The sequence below is a fragment of the Harpegnathos saltator genome, unplaced genomic scaffold (genome assembly GCF_003227715.2).
Source record: "Harpegnathos saltator strain DR-91 unplaced genomic scaffold, Hsal_v8.6 scaffold60, whole genome shotgun sequence".
NCBI classification, from domain to species: domain Eukaryota; kingdom Metazoa; phylum Arthropoda; class Insecta; order Hymenoptera; family Formicidae; genus Harpegnathos; species Harpegnathos saltator.
In genome coordinates this window covers 17,011-42,097 of record NW_020230427.1, presented here as the reverse complement: position 1 = coordinate 42,097, position 25,087 = coordinate 17,011, and the positions used below count along the sequence as shown (strand labels likewise).

At 31.9% G+C, this 25,087-nt stretch overlaps 2 protein-coding genes across 3 annotated transcripts; both read left to right on the top strand.

Annotated features, from left to right (window-relative positions):
* The first annotated feature begins 5,363 nt into the window (after positions 1-5,363).
* Positions 5,364-12,288, top strand: LOC105180622 (neprilysin-4). Of its 2 annotated transcripts, XM_011136812.3 has the most exons (18): positions 5,364-5,589; positions 5,950-6,041; positions 6,904-7,065; positions 8,542-8,625; positions 8,762-8,973; positions 9,228-9,419; positions 9,560-9,679; positions 9,911-10,052; positions 10,119-10,236; positions 10,317-10,407; positions 10,504-10,680; positions 10,764-10,864; positions 10,985-11,043; positions 11,152-11,203; positions 11,308-11,375; positions 11,463-11,599; positions 11,777-11,941; positions 12,079-12,288. In XM_011136812.3, the coding sequence occupies exons 1-18, from the start codon at positions 5,570-5,572 to the stop codon at positions 12,256-12,258; spliced, it is 2,172 nt and encodes a 723-aa protein (XP_011135114.2). In that variant the 5' UTR covers positions 5,364-5,569; the 3' UTR covers positions 12,259-12,288. The 2 variants fall into 2 exon arrangements, with proteins under 2 accessions (XP_011135114.2, XP_019695800.2); XM_019840241.2 differs by lacking the exon at positions 9,228-9,419 and having other exon boundaries at positions 5,365-5,589.
* Positions 12,289-13,041: 753 nt separating this feature from the next.
* LOC105180621 (endothelin-converting enzyme homolog) lies at positions 13,042-21,583 on the top strand. Its single transcript, XM_011136811.3, has 18 exons — positions 13,042-13,413; positions 13,815-13,906; positions 14,208-14,369; positions 15,046-15,129; positions 15,289-15,497; positions 15,583-15,777; positions 15,863-15,979; positions 16,310-16,451; positions 19,119-19,236; positions 19,306-19,396; positions 19,491-19,667; positions 19,882-19,982; positions 20,089-20,147; positions 20,245-20,296; positions 20,374-20,441; positions 20,506-20,648; positions 20,893-21,057; positions 21,244-21,583. Exons 1-18 carry the CDS (start codon positions 13,394-13,396, stop codon positions 21,421-21,423), a joined length of 2,175 nt encoding a protein of 724 aa, XP_011135113.1. The 5' UTR covers positions 13,042-13,393; the 3' UTR covers positions 21,424-21,583.
* Positions 21,584-25,087: the final 3,504 nt, after the last annotated feature.

Genomic DNA, 25,087 nt, shown 5'->3' with positions numbered 1-25,087 from the left:
TAGTGTTTCATGAGAAACAGAAAAAATAGTTTATTCAAAGTAATGCCCGTTGTTAGCTATAACCTTTTCTCACTTTTTACATAATAAGTGGATTCCACAATAGAAGAACTCCAGTTCTTTTGAAGCCATTCAGTGCTCAAGCCAATTTTTAATATCTTCATATGGAGTGAAATGCTGCTCAGCAAGGCTACACGGACCGAAACAAATGATAATCAGAAGAAGCCAGGTCTGGGGAATAAAATTTACCTTTTTAAACAAAAAGATGAAAAAAGTGCCTAGTATACGCGCAACAAGTATTGTTATTTTTAGAAATATCAAATTCATATTATTTTTTTTTTCAAGATATATATGTACGTAACATAAATTTTTACAAGTAAAACTTAACTATAATAAAACTGTACAACATTGTTCTACTATACAAAAGAAGTGATATATTAAAACAGTAGCGCCCACTGAGAAACTTGACATATATATATGAATATAATATAATTAATTCTTTATTCAAAATGAATGACAATGTTTGCGCTTTTAGTATTGTGCATCGTACCGCATCTGAGCGTATATCTTTGGGCAATGTAATTCATTATTTCCGTTATATAAGTAATAAGTTTGTACACGTAAGAATAACTAGAACACTGAGTTATATGGTTATTTTATTTATTATTATAACAAATTAATTGTATAATGCAATAAAATATATTTAATGCAAAAAATATTGGCGCGGTTGCACCAAAAACTAATGATAAATTTGTGATGCGGGCAAGCTATTAATATATTTTATTTCATATATTCATCGTGTGGATATATGAAACATGTATCACATCATTTATCGGTGAAACATTCTTCTAATATTAAAATGTCTAAAGCTCATGCAATAGTAAAATGTAAACAATTTCCTTATAAATACAGTCTAATGTAAAATATTCTTAAAATAAGTATGTCAAGATAATATTCGAATGTATCGAATATTAATAATATGATATATTGTATATTAAATTTAAATATAAATATAATAATAAATTTAAATATAAATATAATATAAATAATAAATGCTGTCATATATGTATTAAATAAGTTTTAGTTTGATATAGTTTTTGGTGCAGTCGCATCAAGATTTTTTACATTATGCTCTCTCTCTCTCTCTCTCTCTCTCTCTCTCTCCCTCTCTCCCTCTCCCCCCATCCCTCTCCCCCCTCTCCCTCCCCTCCCCCTCTCCCTCCCTCTCTCTCCCTCCCTCTTCCTCTCCCTCTTCTCTCTCTCTCTCTCTCTCTCTCTCTCTCTCTCTCTCTCTCTCTCTCTCTCTCTCTCGCACATTATCTTCTCCTGTATTCTATTGTAGCATATTCTTCTCTCTCTAACTCTTTCTTTCTCTTGCCCACTCGTACAAGCTACTATCTGCTTCTTCAGCGCGCTTGTAACGCTTCTGGTGTCGAAAAAACGAGATGCACACATATCCCCATTCCTGTGCGTCTTGTGTTTCTCACTTTCTTACTGAATCGAAATTTTCCGTGATTCGAACTTTATTTTAAAATACCTCCGTAGAGACAACGTACACAAAAAACACAAGAACACTTTTCTTCCTATTTTTTAAGACCAAATCGATCGGGACTGAAAAAACCTCTATCGGTTTAACCATTGCTGAGATATGAGTATTGGTGCAACCGCGCCAATATTTTTTGCATTAAATATATTTTATTTACTTCGTTTCAACTTGTAGTTTCACGTAATATAGGCACGGTGTACCTCGCGCCGTCTGGATGCAACTTCGTTGCACTTGAACTTGGCGAGGCACTACCGTACCTCTTGATACGAGAGGCTGACTGCTTTGCATTCCATTGTCTGGGAACGAGCGTGGAATACAAGAATATTTGTCTACTAGAGTTGCTCGTAATCGTATATAGCCGATCAGCATATTCGAATTTGTTGTTTTAAAAGTGACTCTGATCTGCCCCAATAATAATATGTTCAACTTTTCCAAAGTGTACTGTTCTAATAAATTGTCAAGTGTAAACATGTCTTTCTTACCGTTATTGTGAGTCGCATCTTCCGTTTCTTACTTATTATTTCATGTTTCTGACATTGTTTGAATAAAAATCTAGAAATGTAGTGAAAATTGCACAATAGAGAAGAAAGTGATTGTTCCTAGTGAAAGTGACATATTTTACTCGTGAAAACATGTTCAACGTTTGTTACCGCATACAAACAACTGTAGCAAGGGAATTTCCTTGACTTCTCTTTCTCTCTCCTTAATTTTGCATTTCACGCAATTTCGAACAAGCACAATCGCAATTTATTGAGAAAAAATCGTACAATCTCACGTGACACATATCGTGACCTTGCATCGTTTCTACGTTATCAATTCGATTTCCAATCAATTACTCAATTTTTATAGCTTGTATATAACAGTCGTAGAAGTGGCTACGTTTCCTAATCGTCGACCGATTAATTACACCGAGACTGACGTATATCATATAGTTGGTATGTTAATAAACGTAATATGTTACATGCAACGACGTGATGTCAACTTTTCCTCTTAGCTGTCTTACGTAAGCGCAAATAAAATGGAATTAGAAAAATTTTGATGTGAAGAAAAAGCGGAATTACGTAAACATCGAAATGCACATTATAAAATGTCGCGAGAAATATATAATAACATATACAGTGAAATGTATAGGTTAGCATATGAATATGTGTCGATACTTTTCACAGACGGAGCAAATTTTTCGCAGGATGCTATAATAAATTATCATAATAATCATCTATGGTCATACAAAAATCCGCATGGTGTTATTGAATTTCAGCATCAGCATAAGTTTTCATGCAGTGTATGGGCTAGTACGTATTATTGAAGATTTCCTTCTTAGATAAATTTTTCTTCCACCTACACTTAATGGTAACAACTACAGACAATTTTTGGAAACGCAACTCCCTATATTATTAGAAGACTTTCCACTACAAATACGCAATCAAATGTGGTTCATGCATAATAGATTTCGAGCACAGTTTTCAGCCGCACTACTCGAGAGTTCCTGAATAATAATTACATCAATAGATGGATTGGTAGAGGAGGACCAAGCGCTTGGCCTGTATGATTTCCCGATTTAAACCCTTTGGATTTTTATTTATCGGGACATTTTGAAAAAAAACTCTCGTTTATGATACTCCTGTTGCTACCGTGAAAGTACTCCGAAATCGTATTATCGCTTCGTGTGACAAAATATGAAATACTCCGGGAATTTTTTAATGTCTTCGACATTCCATGCGACGTCGATGCGAGGCATGCATCAAAAGGAAGGAAATCATTTTCAGCAATTTATATAATGAAATGTTTTTACAGTTCAAACGTTGATAAAGTAAAGTAAAGACTGTAAATAAAGTAAATAAGAAAGTTTATAACTTGGAAAGGAAGAGTTTCCGAACTCATGTTTATATGACTTCTTTTCATCCTTACAATAAGTGGAATATGTTCTTGAAGTTTGGTCAACTATTTTTGAAGTACCTTGTATATACAGGGTGTCACAGACCACCCGCGCCATCCGATTTTTTTATAAACGCGATATTTTAAAGAAAAATGTTTCAGACAAAAGTTGTTTAATTTGAAGGGGGATATAAGACAGCGATAGCATTTTGTTTACAAATGGCGCCACTTTCAGATATTCTCTGATCATTATTTTTTTTAAATAGAAACCCCAATTTTTTATTATATCATCTTTTATCGCCAGTTAATTTTAATAATTTTTGTCTGAAATATTTTTTTATTTGCCTAATATTTTTTTTAGATATTTATAGAAAACTTGATAATTTTTTCAATATTTAATTTACGATATCTCACTAACTATTTGTCGAAAGAAAAAATAATAGACTTTTTTACTCTATTTAGTCTCAAGAATATATTGTTACAATAGTGCCCTAACTTTTATTAACTTATCAACCTTTGGAAATTCCAAAATCCTCAAATTAACAAAAGTCAAGGCACTATTGTAATAATATATTCTTGAAACCAAACAGGGTAAAAAAGTCTAAAAGCACTTTTTTCCGACAAATAGCGAGATATCGTAAGTTAAATATTAAAAAAAATTATCAAATTTTCCTTAAATATCTCAAAAAATATTAGGCAAATAAAAAAATGTTTCAGACAAAATTATTAAAATTAATTGGTAGAAAAAGATGATATAATAAAAAATTAGAGTTTCCGTCTAAGAAAAGTAATGATCAGTGAATATCTTGAAAGCCATCTGTAAACAAAATTATATAGTTATTTTATGTCCCCCTTGAAACCATACAACTTTTGTGTGAAACATTTTTTTCAAAAATATTTAATTTTCAAAATATAACAGTTATAATATTTTAGAATAAAGATAGAAAAATCCGAATTAAAAGATGTGAATATATCGTAGAAAACTAAATTGCTTATACTTATAGGAAGTAAAAATGATTGACAAATATTTTATATAAATTGTATGTAACGTTATATCTTTTTTATTTTGTAGTCGTTTTTTTCCTTGTACAATTGTTTCTTGTAAAACAATATTCTTGTAAAACAAACATAACATTTCAACGATAACATTTCAAATCTAATATTAGATTAACTAATATAAAACTCTTATAAAAGAAACACTCAAATATTGAGTGTTTAGGCTCAATTTTGATCGATGCAACACGTACTGTCTGATACACATTTTTCGACAGTTGGCGACGAAATTTCATCGATGACTTATAAACTACCTCGAAGCCTCAAAGCCATCAAGTTTCTATCGTAATACTTCAATTTTTCAATAACTGGCCAATAAATGACGTAAGATCATCGATAACAACGGAGAATATTTCATTGATTAATTTTGTTCTATTAATTTTTGAAAAAAGATTGAAAATTATCGAAAGTCGGAAAGAATTAACTACTAGACCTTATAATTTAAGCAATAATAAAATCAAAACATTTAAAGCAAAGTGTAACAAACTACTGTAAAACATTACCCCATGTTTATTGTACTGTATATTGTATTATTTATTTAAATTTCATATATTAGCAATCAAAATTTCTAGAAAAATGGCCAATGCATTAGATTCATACACTTAAATTATATGCTTCCCTCTCTCTATTGACATGCATGACGTCATACGTTTGTCTCCGTTTAAAAGACTTGTTAATACATTATTTTAAAAGGCTTTTGCTTAAAAAAAATTAACTACTCATATTTTAATAAAAATTTTAGAGAGAACACATACTGTTTTTCCTTGTTTTCGTCAATGTTATATCTATCGTCATAAATAATTGGCATGACTCATCTCTTACTGCACTTACTGCAATTATGTCGTTTTTACATAACGTATTATACGATACAAATCTCCCGAGATAAAACCTATACGAGAGGCTCACTGCTTTGCATTCCACCGTCTGAGAACGAGCGCGGAAAATAAGAACATTACTACTAGAGTTGTTCGTAATAGTACATAGCCGGTCAGTTCGCTCGAATTTGTTGATTCAAAAGTGATTCCAATCTGCCGCAAAAATAATGTGTTTAACTTTTTCAAAGTCCTGTCCTGTTCTAATAAATTGTCAAGTGTAAACATGTCTCTCTTGCCGTTATTGTGAGTTCCATCTTCCGTTATTCACTTGTTATTTCATGTTTCTGACATTGTTAGAATAAATATCTATAAATGTGGTGAAAATTGCACAATGGAGGAGAAAGTGTGATTGTTTCCTGTGAAAGTGACATATTTTATTCGTGAAAACATATTCAACGTTTGTTACCGCGTATAAACAATTGTAACAAGGAAACTTCCTTGATTTCCCTTCCTCTCTCCTCAATTTTGCATTTTACGCAATTTCGAATAAGCGCAATCACAATTTATTAAAAAGAAATCGCACAAACTCATGTGATATGTATCCTTGTATTGTTTCTACGCCGTCGATTCGATTTCTAGGAATTAATTACTCTATTTTTACAGCTTGTATATCGCAGTCGTAGAAGTAGCTGCGTTTCCTGATCGTCGACCGGCTAATTACAACGTATGCGAGACCGATGCGTGTCGCACAGTTGGTATGTTAATGAACGGAACATATTACATGTAACGACGTGACGTCAATTTTTCCTCTTAGCTATCTTACATAAGCACGAATAAAGTGGAATTAGGAAAATTTCGTGTTACGCTTGGAAAAACGCGAAACTATGTAAACATTATAATGCACATTGCAAAATGTCGCGAAAACTTGGTACTTTCTATACTGAGTGTATAGAAAGTACCAAGATGGCGGAATATCTTGAAAACTAAACATTTCAGAAAAAATAGCGCCTTAACTTTTGTTAATTTGATGATTTTTTAATTTCCAAAGATCGATAAGTTAACAAAAGTTAGGGCAATATTATAACAATATATTCTTGGGATCAAATAGAATAAAAAAGTCTAGTATTACTTTTTCTTCTGACAAATAGCGGGATATCGTAAGTCAAATGTCGTAAGTTGAAAAAGTTATCAAGTTTTCCTTAAATATCTCAAGAAATATTAAGTAAATAAAAAAATGCTTCAGACAAAAGTTGTTAAAACTAATTAGAAATTTAGAAAAAGATTTAGAGAAAGATGATATAATAAAAAATTGGACTTTCTATTTAAGAAAAGTAATGATCAGTGAATATCTCGAAAGTAGTGCCATCTATAAACAAAATGATATCGCTGTCTCCTTTTCAAACAACACAATTTTTGTCTGAAACATTTTTTTTTCTAAAATGCTTAGTTTTTGAAATATTTCTGTGCTGATACTTTCTATATGTCCTATATAATAATGGATATAAATAATATTTGAATTTTATATTAATCGATAATAATTAATGATAGTATAATAAAAATTTAAATTACATTGTGTTAGGAAATATGGTAGAATATTATATTACTTTTCGGACACAGGACAAATGATTCAACGTGGTATCGATTACTCTTCCGATCCTTGTGATAATTTCTACAATTATGGATGTGGTTCATGGGCGGCGAACAATCCTATGCCGCCTAGTGCATTAACTTGGGATACGGATGAGCTGTATGTTATGAAGATTGATCGACGACTGAAAGGTACATGGCTCGGCAATGCGTATAGGAACGTGCAATTAGTATTGAATATATTAGGTGTGTGAATTAATTCGGTCCATGTGGCGGTCAATTGCTGTACTTTTCTAACCTCTAATGTCCGCAAAAGGCTTTATTTTTTAAAACTAAAATCTGATATCTGGCAATAATATTCAGTTGATAAACGTTTAGGTTTGTAACAATAACATCGTGTTTATCTGATTCGAAAATGTCGAAATTCGAGCCAAAAAAACATCATTTCCGGGAAGTTTTCATTTAAAGGAAACAGCCGCTGGAGCTCATCGAATGCTTGTAAAAGCTTATGGTGAAAGTGCAACCACCGATAAATCATGCAGAGAATGGTTTCGACGTTTCAAAAGTGATAATTTCAGTGTCGATGACAAACTTCGTCCAGGTCAGCCGAAAAAATTCGAGGACGAGGAATTGCAGGCGCTAATCGATGAAGATCCGTGTCAATCGCAACATGAGCTCGCGCAATTATTGAATGTTGATTGATCAGCAATTTCTGTGCGTTTGGCAACCATGGGAAAGATTTACAAAGAAGGAAGATGGGTACCATACGAATTGAAAGAAAGAGACATCGAGAGGCGAAAAGCCATGTCTGAAATCTTGCTTGTCAGGCAAAAAAGAAAAGGTTTTTTGCATCGTATTGTGACTGGAGACGAAAAGTGGATATATTTCAATAATCCCAAACGAAGGAAATCCATTAGCGACCCAGGAAAATCCACATCGATACCAAAGCGGAATATTCACGGCAAGAAAGTAATGTTCTGTACATGGTGGGACCAGAAAGGTGTAGTGTATCATGAACTATTAAAACAGAGTCGAACCATCACTGCCGAACTTTACCAACAACAATTGATCCGTTTAAACAACGCATTGAAGAATAAGCGGCCGGAATATGTAAAGAGACATGACAAAGTGATCTTCCAGCACGATAACTCTCGGCCACATGTTGGAAAGATTGTGAAGGTCACCTTGGAAGCACTTGGCTGGGACGTTTTACCTCACCCGCCGTATTCACCAAACATTACTCCATCCGATTATCACTTGTTCAGATCGGTGGCATACGGGCCAGCACTTTCGGACCAGCACTTCAACAATTATGAAGCAATAGAGAAATGGCTCAATGAATGGATCACTTCGAAGGACGAGTCGTTTTTCCGTCACGGAATGCAACAACTGCCAGGCAGATGAGAAAAAATAATAGCAAGCGATGGCAAATACTTTGATCAGTGTACTTTTTAATGTTTTTTCATACTAAAGTCTTTTTTTGGGAGAAAAAGCGGACCGAATTAATTCACACACCTAATATCTCCCGCGCAAGAATATTTAGTAACGATTATTATTTCGAACAAGATTTTCTCTTCGAGATTTCATCTGCCAATGTCAAGAAATGTCTAAAATAAGCATCGTCTTTATATCCCACTATTTATCTTGTATGTCTTATTTATCTTGAAGAGATACTTGAAGAACGAAGTAAATATGACGAATTGCCGCCTGTACAAAAACTCAAGCAATATTATCGCTCATGCATGGACGAAGGTATGAACTTTGCACTTCTTGATATCGTTTTTAATATCAAATGTTTAATTGATCCTATGATGTAATTGAGATAATTTTACGTGAGTACCGAAAGTACGTTTACAAACACAACAATTTTGTGTCTGTGGTATTGTAGATGCGATCGAGAAAGAAGGACTCGCACCTGTAATGACAATGTTAGATGCGACCGGTGGATGGCCAATTATAATGGAGAAAGCGGACACGAACATGGAAAATTTTACTTGGCAAGATATCGATAATGCTTATATTCAGCTTTTTACCCTTAGCAGTTTTTTCGAAATTAATTATGAACCTGATGATGAAGATTCAAACCGCAATATACTTACGGTATCTTTTTATTTATCTAATCATATGCGCACGTATATTACAGATATATGGTTTACATATATTTTTAACGAGTGTTTTAATACTAATTTAATAGAACATATTTTTTCTTTTTTACTTATTTTATTACGATAAATACTTTTCAAATTATACTAAACGCGTTCCTATTAGACAAATTTCATCTACACGTGCCGAAGTAAACGAATGCTTAATATTAATATAACTAATGTAAACAATTAAAATATGTATGATTATAGATAAATTTAGATAAAACATCTATTCTCGAAAACAAACTTTATTCAGAAAAAATATTGTTACCGAATTCAGATCTAAGTAAAATGGAAGAAATAATAAAAGCTTTTGCCAAATACAAAGGAGCTAAGATAAATACAAACAGAATGGACAAGGAAATAGAAGATTTATTCCTTTTTGAAGATAAATTTAAAGATGTAATTATTTTTAAATAATTTTAACGTAATTATTTTATGTTTACGCTACACTCTGTCTATTAATACTATACATGTATAAAACCACAACTGATGAAATTAACAAATCGGAATAAATGTACGGAATAAATTAACTTTCACAGATCATCAGAAAGTCATATGAAGACGTTTTTAAAGGACTGGAGACAAATCATACCAAAATGACGATTTCAGAATTACAAGAGTATTACGATCTTGCAGAAACTGAAAACACAACTTCAAAGGTAAAGGAATTCTCCAATTTTGGCGACACCCTTTATAAACAAATAAGTACTCGTCGAATATACAGAACAAAACGGACTCTATCTCTTCATAAATATAGTAATAATATATATATATATATTATATATCAAAATTGTAGTAATAATATTAATGATACAAGAGAATTGTTGTTAACGGTTTTACAATTATATTACGATTACAAATATATTATGATTCAACAAAATTCTTTTCAGATAAATTGGCTACAAACGGTACAATCTATTTATAACAATGTTAACGTGAGTATTAACGCTTCCGAACCTATGATTGTATACAATAAAGAACTTCTGTACGAATTGGCATATTTGTTGGATGAAACATCGCCTCGTATACTTGGTAATATATGTGTATAAAAAAAACATTTGTTGAAATGACATTTTAATGCTCGAGTTTTCTTCCCAGTGAATTTCATACAATGGAATATTGTACGTCAACTTGTGCCGTTTCTGACCAAAGATATAAGAGATATTGATTTCAAATCGACCCATGAAGATTACAATGTGACCGAACAAGAACCTCGGTAAGTCACCGATACTTAATGAAATGTAACTTTAATATAATTCTCAGAGACGTCCAAACATATTCTCATTTATTTTATAGATGGAAAAGATGCATTGAGGAAATACCGTTACAAGACGCCTTGTCTTACCTCTATATTAAGAAGTACAATACGACACATAATATAAAAGCTGTATGATTCTAAAATCTTTTTCTTTCGTGAAAGTATTTATAAATAAGATACCGAAGTAAGTAACAAACGGGAAAATTTTGCATTAATATACTTTAGGCGACTGAAATGGTTGAGGAAATGAAAACGGAGCTGAAAAAGCATACATTACATTCAAAATGGATGGATAATAATACGAAGGAGTTTATAATATCCAAAATAGATAATTTAATACAACTAATTGGCTATCCCGAATGGTACAATAACCAGACTGCACTCATCAAACGTTACGAAGGAGTAGGAAATTCAACGCTCTTTATTATTAACGTTATATTAAAAAAATATGATGTTACATTAAAAACTAATATATGTGTTTTTAGTTGCAAATAGGGCAGAATTATTTTAAAAACATTTTAACAGTCGTGATATACGAAATAAGAAGATTTCTCAAGGAATTTCGAGAACCCGTGGACAAATACGAGTAAGTCTATTCGTATATTATGGTAAATGGACTTAACTGAATATAATGGATTACACTTTAATTGGACAGATTAAATATTACAACCTTTCAATGTTGTTAATGTAATAAATATTATTGCAGATGGTTAAGTTCCCCTCTAGTTAAGAATTCCTTTTATGACACATCGATTAACGCAATAAGTACTTTCTCTCTATTTTTAATATATATATATATATATAACATTAGTATAGTATTTTTAATGTAACGTTGAATTTTATCACTAACAAATTTATCTTAATTATTTTCAGATATACCACTTTCTGAGATTCAGGATCCGTATTTTACTCCCGGCATGCCACTGTGAGTGAATAAAATATAAAATATAAAAATATAAAATATAAAAGGACATTATTAGTACTTTAAATTAATGGACGAAAAGTTTCATCCGTAATTACCCTTTTTAGTGCATTTGATTACGGTAGTGTAGGTATGATTATCGGACACGAGCTTACGCATAGTTTTGATAACACTGGTTAGTTTCAATAAATGTTCATAGCCCGTTAGTCTATTTTTAGTTAATGCATTGTCATCTTATAAATTTTGTATGTAAAACGTATAGGAATACAACGTGATAAGTTCGGCAATAAATATTCACAACATTCTAAAAAAATGAATGAGGCTTACGAGGAAAAACTAGAGTGCTTTGTGGATCAATATAATAATTTCACGATGATAACAACAGACGGACATGAACAAGTACGTACTCGTAACAACGATTTATATTAAATTTATTTATTAGCAGGTCTAAAGAGAACAATATAAATCTATATACGATATTGTCGGCCTTGTTGTTTTGTCTAACTCGAAATTTTAGCGTTCTCTAAATTTAGAGAAGGAAAAATATAATAAACGTATTTTTCTGCTTATTTTTAGATAAATGGCCTACTTACAAGAAACGAAAATGTCGCTGATAATATTGGCCTCGAAATTGCCTTCACAACATTTAAAAAACTCTTGCTAACTGCGGGACCACAACCGAAATTGCCAGGATTAATGAATGTCACTGACGAACAATTGTTCTTCTTATCCTACGTAAATGTAAGTCGAATATCTTATAAATATATTAACATATAAGGAAAATTTGCTTGGGTGGGAATTCTTCAAATGTATCATTGTGAAATCAATTATTATAAACTTTTATTATATAAATTATGCATATAAATTGTGTTTTAAAGGCATGGTGTGAAACATCAAGAGACTTTTACGAGGGAGATCACATTAACAATGATGTTCACGCATCTTCAAGATTTCGTACGGTCGGCTCCGCGGCTAACATGGTATCTTTCTCTAAAGCGTTTAATTGCTCAGTGAACAGCCCAATGAATCGTAAATCCAAGTGCAACTTATGGAAATAAGCTGAGATATCTAGAGACTTTACAAATTAACCCAACTAAATATTAATTAATATATATAATAATTAATTCAAACTAAATATTAACGCGTTAACAATACAACAAACCCATAAGATTTTAAAGGAACTTCAAACTTTCTTATATTATTAACTCTGGATTGAGCAATCGGAACAATTTGGAAGAAATAATATATAAAGCGATTATTTTAGCACTATTTATTAGTGGAATTTTATAAATGAAATAAAAAGGCGTTTTTATAAAGAAATAAAAATAAAAAATTATACAAAATGTATAAAATCACGTATGTCTTGATTTATTGACAGCAAAAAACACATAATATGACATGCGCTTGTTATATAACTTTTACTCATATTACAGAATTGGTAGTATATTTTAAGAAAGTATACAGGATAGGTTTGGAATGTCCACTGTTAAAAATTAAGTATTCTTGGATTTAATAACAGGATCTGTCACACACTTATCTTCGACTACAGTCTCGAACTATTACTCTGACCTTACGGTATCAACTTATATTACTCAATCCGTATGCTCTTAATGCGCTTAAAGCAAACATGTCATAACAGCAACAATTAATAAGCAAATATCATTGGTTTTTACTCCACATGTTTCACAATTTCAATAATGCAACATGAGCCTATATTTGTCAGATTAATTTTGTTTTCTGTCAATGTTGGTGATATCTTATAATAATTGTATGAATCTCGTTAGCAGTTTATTTAGGAAAAACAATATTCTTTATATAAAATCTGTTTGAATACGTATACGAAAGAAGCGATAAATATATTACATTTCACACACATACACACGCACACACGGGTTTTTATACCCATATTATGCATAACCAGCACTTCTATTTTAACTTATCATTTGCCCGATTACATCGTTATTACACATTCACCACTCAACGTACACACTGAATAACGGACTATAACGTTTGAGCAGGAACGCAGAAAATCAGTGCAGTTATTCATAGTTTATTCGCTGATAGGCTCCCTTGAACTGAAAGAAAGGTCACACGTTCTTACTGATTTAAAAGTGATCCAGAGATCGATCGAAGAAATAGTATACATCTGACTACTGCACAGTATATTATTCCGACGGATTCTCTCGTGCAAACATGATAATTTTGCCGCTACTGTGAGTCGTACCTTTTATATTATATATATCGTATATTTATATTTCGTGTTTTTCTATTATTTTACTATGAAAGTCTAAAATTCATGAAGTAGTATAAAATAAATAAAGTTATATTATAATTTGCACTATGTAAGTTATATTCGAAGACTTCATTTGTGAAAACGTCAATGTTCATTATCGTGTGAGAGCAACTGTTGTTTCGCGGGAATCGATTTATTGATAATAAAGAGATATATATTTAATATTATTTATATGATATATATTTAAAACGATAATATCGATAATAAAGAGATATATATTTAGTATTATTTATATGATATATATTTAAAACACTTTCCTAAATTCATTTTATGTAGCTCATAATCAGTTGATGTTATGAATGAATAATTTTCTTTTTATAGCTTCTGTGTAGTAGTTGCCAGTGTAGCTGGACTTCCTAATCGCAGATCAACTGATTACACTATATGTGAGACTGATGCGTGTCGCGCAGTTGGTATGTTAATAAAATGTAAAACATTTATGTATTAATATAGTATCGGGTTTTTATAAAAGTAGAGTTTCTGTAAGTGCGAATGAAATTAATAAATAATATCATGTGTAACATATAAAGAATATATAAGCGAAATTACAGAAACTCTAAAACAACTGGTGAAGAATGTTACAAAAATTGTTAATACTAATAGTAATAAATACGTATATCTCTTGCGCGATTTGTTATATAATATATAATGTTTTCAAAAATGCTACAATTTATTTTTGGAATTAATTGATGATATATTATTTGTTGGCTATAGGAGAGTCAATTCTACATAGTATCGACAAAACTGTCGATCCATGTACTAACTTTTACGAATATGGATGTGGATTGTGGCCGATGAACAATCCTATTCCATCCAATGATGTAGTATGGTCCACGAACCACGTACTAGATTTGAAGACTGCTCTTCGCTTAAAAGGTACGAAATTTATACCTTAGCGTATGAATGTACATACAGGATCTTTTGGAAACGAAAAATTGTAAAAATTAATCAGATCAAATTGAAAAGAAAAGTCCTTTACCATTTTGCAAAATAAATAGGCAAATTTTGAAGTTATCAATTAAAAAAGCCTTTGAATGTAATCATTTTCAATTATTAATAACTTAATAACTATTGCGATTTTTGCAAAATATTACTTGACTTTTCTTGTCAGATTAATCTGATTAATCTTCACAATTTTTCACTTCCAAGAGATCCCTGATACCCTGTATATTACTTATTAAATACTTCTACTGAAGTATAAAGCATACGTGAATATATAATTAAATTAATATATTATAAATATATAATTAAACTAAATATAATAATTTAATACTATAAGTATAATAATTTAAAACTAAATGAATTAAAATAAATACTTAAATAAAATAAATAATTAAACTACTAAAATATAAAGATGCTTCGAAAATTTATCAACGTCTAAATTATTCGGAAATTTATCAACGTCTATTAATGTCTAAATTATTCCGGAAAATTTTTCCTTACATTATCACAGCGTCATATATACTAAAGACGGAAAAATTTTTCTCTTAATGCTTTTTAGTCATTTTATATATTAATAATGTTTTAATAAAGTTGCATGTATCTCTTGTAGAGGTTCTTGAAGAAGAGAGCGAATATGATAACGTAGATCCTATAAAAAAGGTGAAACAATATTACCGTTCATGTATGGACGAAGGTACGAATCTTACATTATTTTTTGTACATTGTTTGTGCTATTAAAAATATTCTAGTTATTTGCTGCAATTCAGTAGCGATACCATAACTGTTATACATTTTAATCAAATTCTGAGAATACATATCATTTGGCATTCTTTTTATTTCGACTCTATTGCAGATGCTATTGAAAAGGAAGGACTCGAACCTATACAGGCAATGTTGGATGCGAACGGTGGATGGCCGATTCAATGGGGAAATCAAGAATCAAACGGAAATCGAACTTGGCAGGAAATCGATATTATTTATATGAAAAAATTTTTCACTGGCAGTTTCCTCGAGTTTGCCTTTATACCTGAAGAGGAAGACGCAACTAAAAATATACTTGCAGTACTTATTCTATTTTCTGTCTAATTAGTTACAATATAAGAATATATAAAATATGTCTAATAACATATTATATGTATCATTATAGATATCTCAAGGAAAAGCTTCTTATATCGAGGATGAAATTGTCAAAAGAAGCGAACGCTTATTCCCAGCTTCAGATGTACATAAAGTAGTCGGTGTGTTGAAAGAATTTAAGAAGCACAAAGGAATTGAAACACCAAAGGAGAATTTTACTGCAGACGTAACGGAGCTACTTACTTTCCAGGAAAATCTCAACAACGTAATTATTTTCTAATAGTACATTAGATGTTAATAGATAAGATAGATAATTTGCAATTTACATACATTCCTTTAAATTTTAATAGATCAGCGAATACGAAGAACAGATTCAAATAGGTATGAAAAAAGTCCAGGATAGAATGACGATTGCAGAATTACAAGAATATTATGATCAGGCTGGAACAAAGAATCCCACCGCACAGGTAATGTTAATCATGAAATCGATATTGCAATAACACGTACATCATTAGTTTTATGATTATTTTGATGCATTACTTCAATCGAATATTTTTACAAGGAAAGTAATATTCATTATAATTTTAACCGTGAAATGTAAAACGAAGTATACTCGCGAAGATAATCATTGAAGGTATACATATTTATCCATAAATAAGTTTATGCATAACAGATAATGCTTTAAGATAACAAAGTCGTATCATTGATCGAAAGTACGTACTATTGATTATCCAGGAAGTTTCATCGATATTTTATAATTTTAATAATTACAATACGATTTCGCAATATTTCTTCAGATAAATTGGCTGCACTTGATACAAGAATTGCTCGAATCTACTGGCAAGACTATCGATTCTTCATATCCTGTGTTAGTGTACAATAAACATCTTCTTCACAAACTCGCCTACTTATTAGATGATACTCCAGAACACGTAATTGGTAATATTAAACGTACACGATATAATGACATAATACTAACTACATAAAAAGGACAAAAGATATAACCCACATAGCACATAATACGTATTACAGCAATATCACAATAGTATTACTTCTCTATTGCAATATTACAATGTAATATAGTAAAAATATTACCACATTATTACAGTGATATCACAGTAATATTAAAACGTCCGCCGAAATGCATCATAGTACAATTATGGTGATATACTACAGTAATATTGTGATAATATATCATAGTAATATTGTCACAGTGATATATCACAATAATATTATTATAATATTATAAAGTCATAGAATACTCTTACGGAAAAAAACATTCAAATTTGAATGTATATTTGAGAGTAAATTCGAATAATTGAATATAGACACTCAATATTTGAATGTTTCTTTCATAAGAGTTAATTTTATATTAGTTAATCTAATATTAGATTTGAAATGTTATGTTTGTTAATCATTTTTACCTCCTGAAGATATAAGCAATTCAGTGCTCTGTGATGTATTCATATCTTTTAGTTCGGATTTTTTTGCCTTTATTCTAAAATTTTACAACTATATCTCGAAAACCAAACATTTTAGAAAAAAATATTTTAGACAAAAGTTGTATAGTTTCAAGAGGGACATAAAATAACTGTATCATTTTGTTTACAGATGATGCCACTTTTGAGACATTCACTGATTATTATTTTTCTTAAATGGAAACCCCATTTTTTTATTATATCTTTTTTTCTATCAATTAATTCGGACTTTTATCTGAAATATTTTTTTATTTGCCTAATATTTTTTTGAAATATTTAAGGAAAACTTGGTAACTTTTCCAATATGTAACTTACGATATCTCACTAACTATTTGTTGAAAGAAAAAATAGTGTTACATATTTTTAGTCTATTTACTTTTTTTTGTCTAAAACGTTTCTTAATATCTTTCATATTTTTCGAAATTTTTGCCTGACTCATTTAAAATGGGATGCCCTGTATTATCTCCGAAATATTTTATTTATACTCCAATGCGATGTATAACGTTTAAGTTAAAGTAGCAAGTGACATTAAATGACGTTTCAATGACGTTTTTAATGTCCATAAGACATAACAAGAACGTCATTTGCTACTTGACATCATCTTGCTACTTAAGATGGGATATATTGCAATATAATATTACAATAATCTTTTAATGTTACATATAAACGTAACATATTATTTACTATTATTGTAATATTTCAACATCATATATAAACGTAATATATCAGTAATATTTCTGTAATATTGTATTATAATATGTAATATTAATGATATATTGCAATCTAATTATGATATTTCTGTAGTATTATGTGCTATGTGGGAAACATATTTTATAAATATACAAGGTAGTTGATTATAAGTTGCCAACCTGAAGTGTGAAGGTAGATTGGGTTAAGACAAACATAAAAGTCCCATACCCATACGTTTTGCGAGATTCACAATAATTATGGAACTATTAATGACAGAAATCTGAGGAATGGGAGCGCGCCGACATAGATGACTGCTGCTCAGGCCACAGCGCGGCCCAGTTGATCCAGAAACTGTTGCCGGTGCGCAACGAGGTGAAGGACCACGCGCCGCTATTGGTGTTTTATCTCGCCTCACCTACGTACAGTGTTGTGATACAGGAAATTGATGTTCAAAAAAATCTACAGCATTCAATTTTCAACCTATTGAGACGATTTCTTTTTTTAAATGAAGGTGAGAAGATTACCTACAATTCTACCGAGCGATATTTTCGATGTCAGGAATCTTTAATAACTAAACCCTTAATAGACAAAGTATGAAATATTGATACATTTTCAGAAGATGATTTTTTCTACTTCTATCAACGCGCAAACCATTATAATTGCCAAACTATGATATTGGTTTTCTTCCAATGTCTTCTTACATTTGCGATATATAAATCCGAAAAAATCAATAGCTTATGCTTTAAATCTTCATTCGTTGCTACTCGGGAAATTTTCCGCGTATTGAACTGTCTGAATCTTCGAATTTCCTTGCTTCTTGCTTCTGCAGCTTGCAGCTTGCTCTGCAGGTTTGGAGTTTACGAGTTGAGTAGTAAAACATTTACAATCCATGGATTCATAGTTTGGCAATTATAATGGTTTGCGCGTTGATAGAAGTAGAAAAAATCATCTTCTGAAAATGTATCAATATTTCATATTTTGTCTATTAAGGGTTTCGTTATTAAAGATTCCTGACATCGAAAATATCGCTCGGTAGAATTGTAGGTAATCTTCTCACCTTCATTTAAAAAAAAAAGTCGTCCCAATCGGTTGAAAATTGAATGCTGCAGACTTCTGAACATCAATTTCCTATATCACAACACTGTGCTACGTCTCGCCGCACACCGCCAACAGTTGCTGGGTCGACTGGGCCGCGCTGTAATCCAAGAGGCTGTGACGCTTTTCCAATTATCCATTTCAGCATGCGCTCATTCGTCAGATTTCTGTAATTAATAACTCAATAATTATTGAGAATATCGCAAAACGGTATGGAACTTTTATGTTTGTTTTAACCCAGTCTACCTTCACATTTCGGGTTGGCAACTTATAATCAACCATCCTGTATATGTAAGAAAAAAAAATGCATTAACATAAACTTTTATATTTGATTAATTTCCAGTCAGTTATATACAATGGCAATTAGTAAGTCAACTTTTACCATACTTGACCAAACAAATGAGAAACGTTAATTTTGAAGCAAACTACATAGGATATAATGTGACCGAGCAAAAACCGCGGTAAATATTCAACGCAACGTAATTTCTCATCTGCGTAGACATGTGAATATATTTCTTCTTATCTTACAGCTGGCAAATGTGCGTTTCAGATATATCGCTACAAGACGCTCTGTCTGTTCTATTTATCAAGAAATATCATTCACCAGATACCATAACGGCTGTAATATTATACAATTTTTTACTTCAAATTCGTGTAAAAAAAGCACAGTCCATAAGTATTTCTACAAAATTCATTATGTATTAATCTGTTTAAGGTGACAGATATGTTAAACGATCTAAAGGTAGAGATGAAGAAGCGTATATTGAATTCAAAATGGACAAATGATAAGGCGAAGAATTTTATGACAGAAAAAATAGACAATATAATATCATTGATTGGTTACCCCAGCTGGTACAGTAATGAGACAGCGATTATTGAACGTTACCTAGGGGTAGGAATTCACAGTTATAATATATAATGTTATAATATATAATACCAGTTAATATTGTTAATTATAATGTTATAATATGTTATAATATATTGTAATTATTGTAATTATAATGTTACAATATATAATAACAGTTATAATTTATAATGAATTTATTTATTTTGTTTGTTGTTTAAGTGCCGCTGAATGAAGATGATTCAAGTTTTCGATGTTTTAGTTGGAGATTGGGGAAAATTATCTCAAGAACAAGCTCGATAGCATAACATACGAAAATAAGAAGAAACTTCAGAATTATATGAAACCCATAGATAGATCCGAGTAAGAATAATTCAAACATTGTAACAGTTTTTTATCCCTCATCAATCAAGTTAAACTTCTGCTTCTCTCGTCATTCGATGTCGTTGATTATGTAACATAATTGCAGGTGGCATGTCTCTCCTGTAACTCTCAATGCATTTTATGCCGGACCGTTGAACTTAATGGGTATTCTTTCTTAATCATATATGCACTAATCGCGTTATTACAGCGATAATGTAATAATAATTAATTCATACAATAAATTTACTTTAATTATTTCCAGTTATACCAGCTGCTGAGGTCCAAGATCCATATTTTACTCCCGGTATGCCGCTGTAAGTGCATAGCATATAAAATGTTATTAATGTTTGAAGTTTAAAAACCGAGACTAAAATTCATACATGATATTTAGAGCGGTTAACTACGGCACGATAGGTATGGTTGTTGGACACGAACTCGCACATAGCTTCGATACTACTGGTGAGTTTCAGTAAGTCTTCGGTGTATCAGACTATTATCTCACATATCTAAATAAAATGTACAGGAATTGAGTATGACAAGGTTGGTAATAGGATTACAAGTGATACAGAAACTAGTGAGGCTTTTGATGAAAGGGTGAAGTGTTTCATAGATCAATATAATAATTTCACACTGGTTGAGGTAGGAGAAGATGGAGAACCTGTCCACGTACGTATTTCTACATATGTTACATAGTTACGCTGTTTTTAAATATGTCTAGTTATACACATTCTTTACGAAGCAACTACGACTGATAAAAGTAAAGAATAAGTACATGTTCATATCTAACATACATGTGTCTATTGTTGTCTATTTATTTTCCCAAATAAAATTTTGATATTTTTAATATAACGTATTTTGGTAACGAAGAAGAAAATCGTGTTGAATAAACATTTTCTACTCTCATTCTCAGTTAAATGGGCAACTTACGAAGGACGAAAATGTCGCTGACAATATTGGTGTAGAAGTCGCGTTCGCGGCATTCCAAAAACGTAAGCTAGCGACTGGACCGCAACCAAAACTGCCGGGGTTGACTGATATCAGCGACGAGCAATTGTTCTTTTTGTCCTTCGCAAACGTAAGCTCAATAATTCATAAATATATTGATATAAAAAGATATAAGAAATAAATGTTTGTTAAATTTATATATGACACGTTTACATTAGTATTAAATTGTATTACTTACGAGGAAAATTTAGAGCAAGCAGTATATATTTCGTTTTTTTTTATTTTATAACTTACTTGGATAAATTATATTTTATAGAGCTGGTGCATAGCAACAACGGAAGACTACGAGGCAGCTTCTGCTAATAAAGATGACCATAGTCCGAACAAATTTCGAATACTCGGTACTGTGGCTAATATGGAAACCTTCTCTAATGCTTTCAACTGTCCTGTTGACAGCCTACTTAATCAAAGCCCGAAATGCACTTTATGGAAATAGAGTGGAAAATGTTGAAGAGGTTTTTATTAAAATGAATTATATTGAACGAAACGTCCCTATTTGGACAAGATGTCGGCAACATAACTCCATAAAAATTATCTGTTAATGTTGTTAATCTGTTAATGTTGCTAAAATTAAAAATAAAATTCTGGAAACATAGTTAAAAATCTTACTTCTTTTATACATTTATCTAACATTTTAAAAATAATAAAATATAAGGCTATATTTTTAATTGTTTAATATGTAACTTTTTATTAACATTCGAAACATTATTGAAAAATAAACTCGCAATAAATCAATCAAAATTGATCGTTTTAATTTAATGCGACTGAAGGGGATACGACATTCAGAATGTCTATATATAGTATAAACACATATACATAGTAAAACATATCGTAACCGCAAAATTGATCAAAAATTAGAGACGTTCATATCGAATATCAAACTGTCACTTATTTTCCGCTAAAACCTGAAATTATTATCTTAATTTTACAATTTTGATAGAAAGTTCTCAATTTGCAAACTTGTGGAAAGACCAAATATGTCATAACATCAGCAATTAATGAAGCGATGATGAATACTTTTTTCTTCACTTGCATTATAGTTTAACATTATAGTTTAAACAGTGCAACTTGATGCTAAACTTATCAGCTTAAATTTTGTTTTCTTATTAGCGGCAATGATTCATGATATTCGTGTTAATATCCTACTTTGAAACAACAATATTGTAATATGGCATTCCATTTTATTGTTTTATCGCCAACAACTTAGTACTTCCTCCATTACATCGTTTTTATACCCTGACTCTTCATGGTATCTGTTGCATAACTTGCCATTACATATCGTTAGCAGACAATTGCCGCAAATCCACAAGGTTATTCATAGTTGTTCGCAACTGATTGAATCGCTCGAGTAAGTAGAGGTGGCATGTTCTATCTAAACGTCATCACTTAAAAGTGATATGAATTGCTGAAATAGTACACGTTCAACTTTAGTACAGTGCATTGTTCTGACAGAATCTTACAATTAGATATAGAAAGATGATGTCCCTCTTGTTGCTGTGAGTTGTGTATTCTGTGTACTCTTCTTGTGTACTGCTTTTACGTCTTTATTACGAGTTTTCCACATCCTCAGAATAAAAACTTAACTACTGCAATATGTTGTAGCGAAGTAAGCAAGTGACTAATAAATGACAAGCAAAATCGTAAATAAAGTGATACTTGTATACATCGATTAAATGATACTTCAAAATTTTATTTCTGCCAAATTTTATTTACGCTAAGTCCTTTATGTTTGTCGTTACTTTGAAAATAACAGTTACCTCGACGTGTCTCTTATCTATATTTTCAATTTCATATCTTACATATTCAAATACCAGACCAGACTGCACTTTGTGGATAATACATCACACGATGACATAAAAACAAATGTCCTTGAATTTTCCCCACGTCGGTTATACGGTGTTCGCGAATAAATTCATTTTATATTTACAGGTTCTATGTAATAGCTGTAAGAGCGGCTGGACTTCCTAATAGCAAATTAACTAATTATACCGCTTGTGAGACTGATGCATGCAGCACAATTGGTATGCTGATAAAATATAAAATGTTGCACGTACTAACATACCATCCATTTTTTTCACATGGTCGTTTTGTGAGTAAGAAAAACAGAAGTAAATAAAGATAGTTGGATGTAATATGTAAAACAGCGGAATTATGAAAACATTGAAATAAATGTTATGATATAATAAAAATGTTCTAACGAATACTCCAATAATCTCCTAAAGTTATAATTTCAATCATATTTCCAATTAATTGGTGATATTATATTAACTATTAAATGTAAGAGAATCGATTCTACATAATATCAACAAATCTTTCGATTCTTGTACGGATTTCTATGAATATGGATGCAGCTTGTGGTCAACAAAATATCATCTTTCATCTAATGAAAAAGTGGAGTCTACAATGAAACAAATGGATTTGAGAATGTCTCATCGCTTAAAAGGTGCAAGAATTATTTAATAAATAATAATAAGAATATATAAATTTTATATATAAATATATAAATTCTAGTGAATATGAGAATATATATAATTAAATGTTGCTGGGAATGAAAGAAACACCTTGAAAAAAGACTTGGCAATGCCTCATTTCGGAAAATATATTTTTATATCGACACATTTTAAATATATTAAATTTTTCCTTAACTGAATACTAACGTACTAAATGACAAATTCTAAAAATATCGATAACAGAATCGATCGTCAAAACATCATGTTAAATAAACTCTGACACGATGATATTATGCTTTTCTTATATTATACAGGGTGTTTGAAAGCTTATCATGCAGACGAAAGTTGGAGATAGATTGGGTGTAGCCGAGAAGAAAAGGCATGTACCATAATGTCAAATTGGCAATAGTTAGCGAGTTATTAATTAAAACATGTGAGCCAACGAGCGCGTAAAGAGCGGAGGGCGGCCGCAGTAAGCACGTAGACATTTGATACAGGCGGAGTCAGCGAGTGACGGTAGGCGAGCACGCGCAGCGAAGGGCAACGTAAGCGACAAGAGACGAGCGCGCCCGACGAGGAGCGAGCGAGCGCGAACGACGAGGAATGAGCGAGCGCAAGCGACAAGAGGCGAGCGAGCGCGAACGACGAGGAATGAGCGAGCTATAAGGAAAAAGCTATAAAGAAAAAGCTCGCTCGCTCCTCGTCGCGCTCGCTCGCCTCTTGTCACTTACAGTTGCCCCTCGCCGCGCGCGCTCGCCTATCGTTACTCGCTGACTCCGCCTGTATCAAATGGCTACGTGCTTACTGCGGCCGCCCTCCGCTCTTTACGCGCTCGTTGGCTCACATGTTTTAATTAATAACTCGGTAACTATTGCCAATTTGACATTATGGTACATGACTTTTCTTCTCGGCTACACCCAATCTATCTCCAACTTTCGTCCGCATGATAAGCTTTCAAATATCCTGTATATACAGGGTGTCCGGAATGTGATCATTAATATTTTGTGTACTGGTAGATTGGGTGTAGCCGAGAAGAAAAGTCATGTACCATAATGTCAAATTGGCAATAGTTATCGAGTTATTAATTGAAACGTGTAAGCCAATGAGCGCGTAGAGAGCGCTGGGCGGCCGCCTCTTGTCGCTTGCGCTCACTCGCTCGTCGTTCGCGCTCGCTCGCTCCTCGTCGCGAGCGCACGCCTCTTGTCGCTTACGGTTGCCTATCGCCGCGCTAGGTAAGCCATTTTCTTATTCACAGAGCCTGTCCTGTCGCTTTCTCGTGCGCTCATTCGTTTACACATTTTAAGTAATTACGGAATAAATAATGAAAAAATTGTAAAATGGCACAGGACTTTTTTAATTGTTTTAACGATTTCTACCAGTACACAAAATATTAATGATCACATTCCGGACACCCTATATACAGGGTGGGGGGAAGTATAAGTTTACAACCCTAAGTATGAAGGTAGATTGGGTTAAGACAAACATAAAGGTCCCATACCGTTTTACGAGATTCGCAATAATTATCGAGTTATTAATGACAGAAATCTGAGGAGTGGGAGCGCGCCGACATAGATGATTGGAGAAGCGTTGCAGCTGCTCAGACCACAGCGCGGCCTAGTCGATCCAGAAATTATTGTCGCTGCGCAGTGA